At 42.3% G+C, this 12,500-nt stretch overlaps 1 protein-coding gene across 1 annotated transcript in view; it reads right to left on the bottom strand.

Annotated features, from left to right (window-relative positions):
* nfkb1 (nuclear factor of kappa light polypeptide gene enhancer in B-cells 1) overlaps positions 1 to 12,500 on the bottom strand; it is a gene marked incomplete in the record, with an annotated part of 65,526 nt that overhangs the window by 28,170 nt on the left and 24,856 nt on the right. The window contains 1 exon segment of the mRNA XM_039813087.1: positions 4,303 to 4,407. Coding sequence (XP_039669021.1) covers positions 4,303 to 4,407 — 105 coding nt within the window.

Below are 12,500 nucleotides of genomic sequence, written 5' to 3'. Positions count from 1 at the left end.
CTCAGGCTACGTTCACAATTTGAGAGTATTGGACTTTCAAAGACTTTTTAAAGGACCCACAGAAACTGTGCTGATAAAATCACTCAATGCTCCTTTAAAACGCACGTGTGCAGAGGACTTAAAGGTCCCATGACATGGTGCTCTTGGATTCTTTTATATAGACCTTAGTGGTCCTCTAATACTGTATCTGAAGTCTCTTTTATATAGACCTTAGTGGTCCCCTAATACTGTATCTGAAGTCTCTTTTATATAGGCCTTAGTGGTCCCCTAATACTGTATCTGAAGTCTCTTTTATATAGACCTTAGTGGTCCCCTAATACTGTATCTGAAGTCTCTTTATATGGACCTTAGTGGTCCCCTAATACTGTATCTGAAGTCTCTTTTATATAGACCTTAGTGGTCCCCTAATACTGTATCTGAAGTCTCTTTTATATAGACCTTAGTGGTCCCCTAATACTGTATCTGAAGTCTCTTTATATAGGCCTTAGTGGTCCCCTAATACTGTATCTGAAGTCTCTTTTATATAGGCCTTAGTGGTCCCCTAATACTGTATCTGAAGTCTCTTTTATATAGACCTTAGTGGTCCCCTAATACTGTATCTGAAGTCTCTTTATATAGACCTTAGTGGTCCCCTAATACTGTATCTGAAGTCTCTTTTATATAGACCTTAGTGGTCCCCTAATACTGTATCTGAAGTCTCTTTTATATAGGCCTTAGTGGTCCCCTAATACTGTATCTGAAGTCTCTTTATATAGACCTTAGTGGTCCCCTAATACTGTATCTGAAGTCTCTTTTATATAGGCCTTAGTGGTCCCCTAATACTGTATCTGAAGTCTCTTTATATAGACCTTAGTGGTCCCCTAATACTGTATCTGAAGTCTCTTTTATATAGACCTTAGTGGTCCCCTAATACTGTATCTGAAGTCTCTTTTATATAGGCCTTAGTGGTCCCCTAATACTGTATCTGAAGTCTCTTTTATATAGGCCTTAGTAGTCCCCTAATACTGTATCTGAAGTCTCTTTTATATAGACCTTAGTGGTCCCCTAATACTGTATCTGAAGTCTCTTTTATATAGGCCTTAGTGGTCCCCTAATACTGTATCTGAAGTCTCTTTTATATAGGCCTTAGTGGTCCCCTAATACTGTATCTGAAGTCTCTTTTATATAGGCCTTAGTGGTCCCCTAATACTGTATCTGAAGTCTCTTTTATATAGGCCTTAGTGGTCCCCTAATACTGTATCTGAAGTCTCTTTTATATAGGCCTTAGTGGTCCCCTAATACTGTATCTGAAGTCTCTTTTATATAGGCCTTAGTGGTCCCCTGATACTGTATCTGAAGTCTCTTTCCCGAAATTCAGCCTTGGTGCAGAATTACAGCCACTGACCTCATATGACCTCATAAGGAGAAGATTCCTGATTGGTCCATCTGAGCTTTCATTTTCTCAAAGGCAGAGCAGGATACCCAGGGCTCGGTTTACACCTATCACCATTTCTAGCCACTGGGGGACCATAGGCAGGCTGGGGGAACTCATATTATATATTATATATAATGTTAAAATACCTCATAAAGTGACATTTTCATGCCATGGGACCTTTAAGGAACCCTCCAGCAGGTGGCGATATTAACACTTAGTTTACATTTCCTCCACTCGCGTGACGTCACTGAGGCTTTTGTGAAAGTGGAGAAACTGTTAAAGTTCGAGCTGATATGAAGTGAAAATGGAAATCTTTATTTTACTTTCACTCATCGCTTTACAGAAAGCGGAAAAGGAAGAAGGACTAGTCTGAACTTTGGGCTTTTATGTGTAAATGTTTATACTGAGTCGGGCTGCAGAAACATATGCTTTTTAATTGTTTATTTTAAATTTTTTTAATTTGAATTGCTGTTTAATTGGCTGCAACATATCGGGAAAGACACTCTGAGATTTTTTTTTATCAGCAGACAAACCCTCCTATTGTCCACGGGTCAAATTTGACCCATTTTCTATATCAGAAATGTTGGGTTTCTTTCAACCAAATTTTCAAAGAAAAGTAACGTGGATGGTTCTCTACAACGCTCTTCACAAGATAAATAAATGATCAGTTCACTACTTTCATTGAATTAGTTTTTTTTTTTAAATTAAATTTAATAGGATTTAGAGAGAAATAAATTGATTAAAAGTGACAAAAATGTCAGAAAAAGCTTTAAAAACGTAAAAAGGCGCTGAAAAAATCCACAAAGACATCGGAAAAAGTGGCAAAAACTGGGTGCTTGCTTGGCCTAGTGGTAGAGCGAGCGCACATATAAAAAGCCTCAGTCGTTGACGCAGAAGTTGCACGTTCAATTCCGACCTGCAGCAGTTTCCTGCATGTCATTCCCCCCCCACCTCTCTCTCTCTCTCTCTCCTTTCATGTCGAAGCTGTCCTGTCACTAAATGTCAGACGTCAAAACGTTAAATCTTGACTCAGAAAAAGAAAACGTTGCTTGATGTTCCATAGGAAGACAACACAAGGGTTAAATGTATGTTAAAGTGGTGCCTTTTTAAAAAAAGGTACAGCCCAGGTTTCCACAAGTTAAATTTAAGACTTTTTAAGACATTTTTTTTTTTATACTATTTTTAGAATATAATTTAATACCAACTTCATGAACAAACTGGCAAAAGTATGGAGGATATACTGGAAAATCAGACAGCATTTTAGGCTGTAAAAAAAATAGTACTTGAACTTAATACAACATTTTATTGTATTACTATTGTAGTGCTATTGTAATACATACATACTCTGTTGTTGTTGTAAGTTTATTTGATTAGGACGATGCACAATAATCAACATTTCTGTAAATGCGCCAGTGTTATCCAGTCGGCTAATTTTCAACTGTAGTCCTAGTATGCATGTCTCTATGGTGGGAGGAAACCAGAGCACACACGCAAACATGGGGGAGAATGTCTTCATCTGTCCTGTCAAAATAAAGGCCGAAAATGCCCCAAAAAAATCTTTAAAGCCAGATTGTCTAAGGTTTGTAGTTGTTCATTATCAAACTCTGTATTGCCCTTCACAAATGTGTCCTTTTTCATGAATATTTACCACCACCATCAACTGCAAGCATTCCTACTGGCCCGAAATCTTACATGTGCGCCTGCATGAACTGGGGTAGACGCTCCATATTCATGCGCCATCTTGAAATACGTTAGCCTGTAAGGGACATACAGGACATACTGCTCACAGAAAACCCTTTTCATTTAACCCTTGTGTCGTCTTCCCGTTGACCACGCAACGTTTTGGTTTTCTGGGTCCAAATTTCGACACTTTTCCTGATGTTTTTGTTGATTTTTTTTCTGGGCTTTTTCACGTTTTTTTTTTTAAAGCTTTTTCGGAGATTTATGTCATTTTTTTCAATGTTATTTTTTTGCAATATTTTTTCAAATCCTCTAAAATTGAATTAAAACAACCAAATTCAATGAAAGTAGTGAACTGATCCTTTCTTTTTATTGTGAAGAGCGCTGTAGGGAACCATCCACGTTATTTATTTTTGGACAATTTGGTTAAAGAAAACCCCAAAAATGGGTCAAATTTGACCCAAGGACAACAGAAGGGTAAATCCTATGAAAGGACAATACAAAATGTTAGACCTTTGTGAACGAAATTTAAGACTTTAAAAGACCTCATTTTAAATATTATATTCAAGACATTTTTAAGACTTTGAGAACGTGCTTTTATATTCAATTCAGTGTTCAATTTGTCCAATAAAAGAAAGTTGGAGATGATTTCCTTTCATTAGTTTTAAACTCAACGAGCAGTTTGTTGTATTTTATCAGAAAACTGAAAGCAGCAGAAACTGAGAACATAGAGCTGTGCAATATATCTATATTATATCGATATTGTGATATGAGACCAGATATCGTCTTAGATTTTGGATATCGTAATATGGTCATATGACATAAGTGTCTTTTCCTGGTTTTAAAGGCTGTATTAGAGTAAAGTGATGTACTTTTCTGAACTCACCAGACTGCTTCTAGCTCTTCTATTATTTGCCTTTTCCCCACTTAGACATTATGTCCACATTACTGATGATTATTTATCTAAAATCTAAGTGTGAAGATATTTTGTTAAAGCACCAACTTTACAAGTATTTGGTCAAGAATATCGTGATATCTGATTTTCTCCCTATCGCCCAGCCCTACGAGAACACTTAAATATCTGATTATTTATCGTTAAGTTATATCGTTCTCACGATATTCAACAACGTTACGGCATATTTTCCTCACATCTTCCCCCTTATTAAGCTTAGCGTTTGTCCCGAGTGTCTCCTAAAATCCTGTCTCACCTTTCTGGACTTTGTCACAGAGCAGGTAGACCTCCTCTCCTCCGCTCACGCAGCCAGCGGTGCGATCCATCCTCACGATCTTCAGGTTGGAGGCGTTCGGAGCCTCTGAGGGAAGAGAGACAGAAACACAGCAGCTCGGTCAGTGGAGAGACAACACAGGGGTTGGACACTAAATACATTCCTCTGTTGTCATGTACTGTCTGTGTCAGACAGACAGACAGACAGACAGAGACAGAGAGAGACAGAGAGAGAGAGAGAGACTGCCAGACAGAGACAGACAGAGAGAGAGAGAGAGACAGAGAAACAAACAGACAGACAGATTACTCAGATTATTACTCTAAGTGTCTGACAACATTATGGGATGGATCCCTACAGAGATAGGCCTTTTAGTTAAAGAGTAAGATCCTTTTAGTTTAACATGAAACAGCCCCGAAATCACCATCACCAAACTCCACCAGACTCCATGTAAATAATCAGGACTTTTAGCGTGTATAGAGCCAGCATATCTCCACCAGACTCCATGTAAATAATCAGGACTTTTAGCGTGTATAGAGCCAGCATATCTCCACCAGACTCCATGTAAATAATCAAGACTTTTAGCGTGTATAGAGCCAGCATATCTCCACCAGACTCCATGTAAATGATCAGGACTTTTAGCGTGTATAGAGCCAGCATATCTCCACCAGACTCCATGTAAATAATCAGGACTTTTAGCGTGTATAGAGCCAGCATATCTCCACCAGACTCCATGTAAATAATCAAGACTTTTAGCGTGTATAGAGCCAGCATATCTCCACCAGACTCCATGTAAATGATCAGGACTTTTAAGGCGTATATAGAGCCAGCATATCTCCACCAGACTCCATGTAAATAATCAGGACTTTTAGCGTGTATAGAGCCAGCATATCTCCACCAGACTCCATGTAAATAATCAGGACTTTTAGCGTGTATAGAGCCAGCATATCTCCACCAGACTCCATGTAAATAATCAGGACTTTTAGCGTGTATAGAGCCAGCATATCTCCACCAGACTCCATGTAAATAATCAGGACTTTTAGCGTGTATAGAGCCAGCATATTTCCACCAGACTCCATGTAAATAATCAGGACTTTTAGTGTGTATAGAGCCAGCATATCTCCACATGTAAATGGGTGAATTAAGAGTTTATTTCAACCAAACCAGAGTGGTGATTGTTGGAACAGTGGAAAGATGAACCAAGACGGCTTTTTGATAGTTTAATTTAGTTTCTGTCCACTTTGAATGAAGTGTGTTTTACGATGATAAAAGTCCTGATTATTTACATGGAGTCTGGTAGAGTTTGGTGATTTCGGGGCCGTTTCATGTTAAACTAAAAGGATCTTACTCTTTAACTAAAAGGTCTATCTCTGTAGGGATCCTTTCCACACATTGTTGTTGCAATCAGTCAATTAGACACCGATGCATTGGAAACATAGGGTCCAGGATGAAATACAAAATCAACAAATACCATATCTATGGAAAAAGATCTGCTGTGTGGGCCCTACCTGAGAGTTTAATTTGTCTCTCGTTTATCTAGTGTGTCACCACATGTTGTGCGTCGTCTCAGTCATATTTTCCACCTGATAGCGACTCATCTGTGCGTCACCTTAAAGCACATGTGTCAAACTCGAGGCCCGCGGGCCAAATCCGGCCCCTTGCAGATTCAGATCCGGCCCGTATATCAATTCAAGTCAAGTTACTTTATTTGTCCCCCAGTGGGGGCAATTTGTTATGCAGCAGGTAGTATAATAAAATCACACACAATCATACACACAATACAGAGATTGCCTACCTTTCAGGCAAATTTAAAAACATAAATAATAAATCAAGTTATCTATGGTTCTTTATAGAATTAAAAAGTAGAATGGCTGCAGGTACAAAGGAGTGTTTGTATCTATTTGTTCTGAGTTTTGGAAGTATAAAGCGTGATCCGGATGGCAACATCTGAAATTCAGCCCGTAAGGGATGGGAACTATCTGACAGGATAGATTCAGCCCTTTTTAGCATCTGCTTCTGATAGAGTTCCTCCAGGCCTTTTTGCCTAGAACCTGTGATACTGCTGCTCACCTTAATTAACCTGGAGAGGGCGTTTTTTTGTTTTACAGTAATGGATCCATACCAGCAGATTAAGGAGAAGGTGACAACTGACTCAACAAAGGGCCGATAGAAAAGGGTCAACAAGGTCTTGTCCACATTAAACTTGGCCAGCTTTCTAAGGCAATACAGGCGCTGCTGGCCTTTCTTGCAAAACAAACTAGTATTTGGCTCGAAGCACAACTTGTCATCAATAATGGATCCTAAATACTTGTACTCTTTCACAACCTCTATTTCCTGACCATTTGGGTTCACAATAACATTTTGGCCCTCCTAGTTGTGCACCAAACCAAAAACACAGGAAAGTGTTTTCTTTAAATGCAAATATCTGACATTCAAAGCAGAATTTGGGCAGATTTGCCAACTCTGAGACTCTGAGAAGAAGCAGAGAGAGTTTAATATTCGGGCTGAGAAATAGGTTGTTAAAACAATAGTTTTTCCTCATTTTGTTAAATTCTACGATGGCTAAGGAACTCTTTTGATGACTTTTGTAAGGCTTCATGTCAACAAAAATGTCGGAATGAAGCAACAAATTTACAAAAGAAAATGTCTGAGAAAGCCACAAGAAAGCCTGAACAAAAACAAGTAAACTCTATACATGTCTGGCCCTTGGTGTGATTCTCTTTTTCCAGTGTGGCCCTCTGGGAAAATGAGTTTGACCCCCCCTGCCTTAAAGGAATACGCCACAGTTTGTTGAAATAGGGTTAGTCACCGTCTCCTCTATATTTATATAGGTGGGCAAACGCATTTTTTGTCTCAGTGCATGCGTTGTCTTAGTCAAAGCGGCGCCGCCGCTAGCTTAGCTTAGCGTAATGAATGGAATCCTTTGTTGCCGTTAGCATGTCGTGAGTAAAAGTGACCCCAACATCGACCTAATTACTTCTTGTGGCCTGCGAATTCACAGCGAGTTCAAATACAGTTTGACAGTTAAATCTACAACTCAGATTTTTTAATTTGGTTAAGACAGCGGGCAAAATTATGGGAACACCTGCACCCCTCAACCCGCAGGAGCTTTTTAATCAGGCAACAATCAGGCAGGCTAAGATCATCCTATCTGATAAATCTCATGTGTCGTTTTCGGAGTTTGAGCTATTGAACTCAGGAAAGAGGTACAGGGTTCCTCTCTGCAAATATAACAGGTATAAGCACTCATCTGTTCCTCTCGCAGTTAAGCTCACAAATGAACAGCAATGAACGTAACCAAAGAACTAACGACATTTTATTATTAATGTAAATTTGTGACTGAATTTTTGTATGGATATACTGTAATTGTTGGGGCTTTGTAATTTATAGAGTGTGGTCTAGACCCACTCTATCTGTAAAGTGTCTCGAGATAACTCTGTTATGATTTGATACTATAAATAAAATTGAATTGAAAATTGAATTGAATTATGGATATGAATGAAGGAATTACTGCATTTTTACAATGGATTGTAAGGATATTTATATTTCTAAATGGATAGATTTAGGTTTTTCTTTTTACTAGCAGCCTTTTAGAAAAACGGTAATTTGTAATTTGCTACTTGAGTAGCCTACATGTTCAATGTCTAACTTGTTTGATGTGGGTCTCTGTTGTTACTCCTGCAGCAATTTCTCTGTGTCCAAAAGGAATTTCTCCTTAGGGAGACTAATAAAGAGACTTTGACTTTGAAATAGCAACGCAGATTAAGACTAGACGATTTCCTAGGCAGATATTGGCGTGGGACTATGTTGGGTGGAAGTAGACTACAGCCGAAGCACTGCTACTCGGGCACAGAGATATCGGCAGCCCGCGGGTCACTGTTTTTGGGGTTGCTTGACAACCAAATGCCGCTGCCCTGACTGAGCTCCGCGGGGCTGCCCGTCCAGTAGAGTTTCGATTCTCTGCCCGAGCCCGAGCACGAGCCGGGCCGGGCCCTTGATCAAGCATTTTTGTTTTTTTTAATCATTTCTTTAGCCTAATTGGGTGGGGAGAAAGCTATGCCATAATCAGAACTAGTATCTATTTAGGCCAAAGTAACAAATGTGTCCAAAAAGTTAGACAAGTTGGACCACAGTTACAAAATGCAACATGTGTCATGCGTGGAGTCTCCTCCTCTCGCACGCATCACCCCGGGGCTGCTGGCTGTATGGTGGAGCATCACACCGGGGCTGCTGGCTGTATGGTGGAGCACCACACCGGGCCTGCTGGCTGTATGGTGGAGCACCACACCGAGGCTGAGGGCTGTATGGTGGAGCATCACCCCGGGCCTGCTGGGCTGTATGGTGGAGCATCACACCGGGCCTGCTGGGCTGTATGGTGGAGCATCACACCGGGCCTGCTGGGCTGTATGGTGGAGCACCACACCGGGCCTGCTGGGCTGTATGGTGGAGCATCACACCGGGCCTGCTGGGCTGTATGGTGGAGCATCACACCGGGCCTGCTGGGCTGTATGGTGGAGCACCACACCGGGCCTGCTGGGCTGTATGGTGGAGCACCACACCGGGCCTGCTGGGCTGTATGGTGGAGCACCACACCAGGCCTGCTGGGCTGTATGGTGGAGCACCACACCGGGCCTGCTGGGCTGTATGGTGGAGCATCACACCGGGCCTGCTGGCTGTATGGTGGAGCATCACACCGGGCCTGCTGGCTGTATGGTGGAGCATCACACCAGGCCTGCTGGGCTGTATGGTGGAGCATCACACCGGGGCCTGCTGGGCTGTATGGTGGAGCATCACACCGGGCCTGCTGGGCTGTATGGTGGAGCATCACACCGGGCCTGTTGGGCTGTATGGTGGAGCACCACACCGGGCCTGTTGGGCTGTATGGTGGAGCATCACACCGGGCCGCTGCGCTGTATGGTGGAGCATCACACCGGGCGCTGCGGCTGTATGGTGGAGCATCACACCGGGCCTGCTGGGCTGTATGGTGGAGCACCACACCGGGCCTGCTGGGCTGTATGGTGGAGCATCACACCGGGCCTGCTGGCTGTATGGTGGAGCACCACACCGGGCCTGCTGGGCTGTATGGTGGAGCACCACACCGAGGCTGAGGGCTGTATGGTGGAGCATCACCCCGGGCCTGCTGGGCTGTATGGTGGAGCATCACACCGGGCCTGCTGGGCTGTATGGTGGAGCACCACACCGGGCCTGCTGGGCTGTATGGTGGAGCATCACCCGGGCCTGCTGGCTGTATGGTGGAGCATCACACCGGGCCTGCTGGGCTGTATGGTGGAGCACCACACCGGGCCTGCTGGGCTGTATGGTGGAGCACCACACCGGGCCTGCTGGCTGTATGGTGGAGCATCACACCGGGCCTGCTGGCTGTATGGTGGAGCACCACACCGGGCCTGCTGGCTGTATGGTGGAGCACCACACCGGGCCTGCTGGCTGTATGGTGGAGCACCACACCGGGCCTGCTGGCTGTATGGTGGAGCATCACACCGGGCCGGTTGGGCTGTATGGTGGAGCATCACACCGGGCCTGCTGGGCTGTATGGTGGAGCATCACCCCGGGCCTGTTGGGCTGTATGGTGGAGCATCACACCGGGCCTGCTGGGCTGTATGGTGGAGCATCACACCGGGCCTGCTGGCTGTATGGTGGAGCACCACACCGGGCCTGCTGGGCTGTATGGTGGAGCACCACACCGAGGCTGAGGGCTGTATGGTGGAGCACCACACCGAGGCTGAGGGCTGTATGGTGTAGCTTAAGTGCAACATGGAGCTTGAGGATGTAAAGAAAAAAAGAAAAACGGGAGAATTACCTTTGAGCAAGTTTGGAGGAAAGTCGGAGGTATGGAACCATTTTAAAACAAGTCGTGGGCAGCGACAACATGTGCGTCGGCTTTGTTGAGTGCATGAAGTGCGGCACGCCGTTCGCCTATAACAGCAAATAAAATGGGGACTTGGATGATGAACAGACACATGAAGCAGGCTCGCCATGGCAGAAAAGATGATAGTCAGCCTTCAACGTCCTCTTTTGTTAGTTCTCCAAGCATAGGCTCCCCCTGAGGAAGAGGCAAGCCCTCACAGAGAAATGCGTTGAGTTTTTTACGTTTCTTCATTCTGATCCATTTGCGATCCGTTCCAGTCTGAATAAACTAACAGAGCAGTTTACATGCTTCGCTCCTGTTGCATTATTCATTAAGATCATTTTAAACAGATTTCTGCAGTTCAAACAACTCTGAATTGTAGTTGAGAACGTCACTTATGACGACCCACGAATTAAAAAAAAGGGTCGGGTTGAAATCGGGCTCATAATTCCAGTTAATGTGTCGGGCCGGGCAGGGTCGGGCTTGATTTTTTGGGCCCGAACGAAGCTCTACCGTCCAGTGAGCGATTTGTGCTCAATATACTACCGTGACTGAAGTAGTTAAATTAAAGATGTCATTCGTATAAAATCATGCATCACATCATCACATCCCGGCCTGGCCTCCAGGAAACAACAGCTTGTTTAATCTATCTAATCTAATTGTTCATACCATACCATGATTTATTGCTAGTCTTTGTTGAATAATACAGAAGACAAAGAGCTTAAAAAATAAATCGCATATTAAAATCGCAATATTTGGGGAAAGAAAAATCACAATTAGATTATTTTCAAAACTTGTTACGCCCTAGTGTGTATGTCTGTCTCCCCCCGCAGGTTTTACAATAACTTTAGACTAGTTGTGTGCCAAATCCAAATACACAGGAAACAGTTTTTCATACTACAATTACGCCACACTCAGACACAAAGAATTTGGGCAGATTTGCCGATTTAGAGACTCAGAAATTCCCCCAGTTTTCATATTCAGGCCCTTAGAGACGCTGAGTTGGACACTCATGCTTTTCGTTATTGAGCTCTGATCACACCCTCCACTGTGTGTCCCTGGTTGCTCTCTCTCTCTCTCTCTCTCTCTCTCTCTCTCTCTCTCTCTCTCTCTCTCTCTCTCTCTGAGGATTTATTGTGCATTTGTGTCAGGCCGCCCGGTTTCATTTCCCTCTTCCTGCTGGTTTGGTTTCAGTACGCTGCAGCTTCCTCTCACAGGACTGAAACATCACTGCAGGACAGTTCTGCAATTTCACTTTAGAGTGCATGGAGTAGGTGGAGAATGTGCCTTTAAAAAAAAAAAAAAAACCTAATTATTAAAAGGGGGGGGTGGAGAAAATTTTTTTTTAAAAAAAAAAAAAAATTTTTATTAATTAAAATGAAAAAAGAAAAAAAAATACCTCTATAAAAAAAAAAAAAAAAAATATTTTTTTTTAAAGTAATGGTGATATTTATTTTTTTTTAAAAAAAAAAAAAATTTTTATTTTTTAAATGTTTTTTGTGGAGATTTTGTATATATAAAAAAAAAAAAAAAAAAATAATATATTAATAAAAAAAATAAAAAAATTTAAATATATTAAAAAAAAAAAAAAAATAAAAATTATTAAAAAAAAAGAAAAAAAAAAAATAAAAAAAAAAAAAATATATTTATATAATAAAAAAAAAAATTGATTATTTACATGGAGTCTGGTGGAGATATGCTGGCTCTATACACGCTAAAAGTCCTGATTATTTACATGGAGTCTGGTGGAGATATGCTGGCTCTATACACGCTAAAAGTCCTGATTATTTACATGGAGTCTGGTGGAGATATGCTGGCTCTATACACGCTAAAAGTCCTGATTATTTACAAGGAGTCTGGTGGAGTTTGGTGATGGTGATTTCGGGGCTGTTTCATGTTAAACTAAAAGGATCTTACTCTTTAACTAAAAGGTCTATCTCTGTAGGGATCCATCCCATAATGTTGGATGTGTAACCTTGTGTGTGTGCTTCTGTGTGTCTGCTTGCTATTGTGTGTATATGTGTGTGCTTCTGTGTGTGTGCGTGTGTGCGTGTGTGTGTGTGCGTGCGTATACTTCTGTGTGTGTGTATGCTTCTGTGTGTGTGCTTTGGGGGGTGTGTGTGTGCGAGTATGCTTGTGTGTGTGTGTGTGTGTGTGTGTGTGTGTGTGTGTGTGTGTGTGTGTGTGTGTGTGTGTGTGTGTGTGTGAGAGTATGTGTGTGTGTGTGTGTATATATGCTTGTGTGTGTGTATATATATGCTAGTGTGTGTGTGTGTGTCTGTGTGTATACGCTGTGTGTGTGTGTGTGTGTGCGTGT

The sequence above is a fragment of the Perca fluviatilis genome, chromosome 10, assembly GCF_010015445.1.
Source record: "Perca fluviatilis chromosome 10, GENO_Pfluv_1.0, whole genome shotgun sequence".
NCBI classification, from domain to species: Eukaryota; Metazoa; Chordata; class Actinopteri; order Perciformes; family Percidae; genus Perca; species Perca fluviatilis.
The sequence above is the reverse complement of the archived record's forward strand: the minus strand, read 5'-3'. Positions and strand labels throughout refer to the sequence as shown.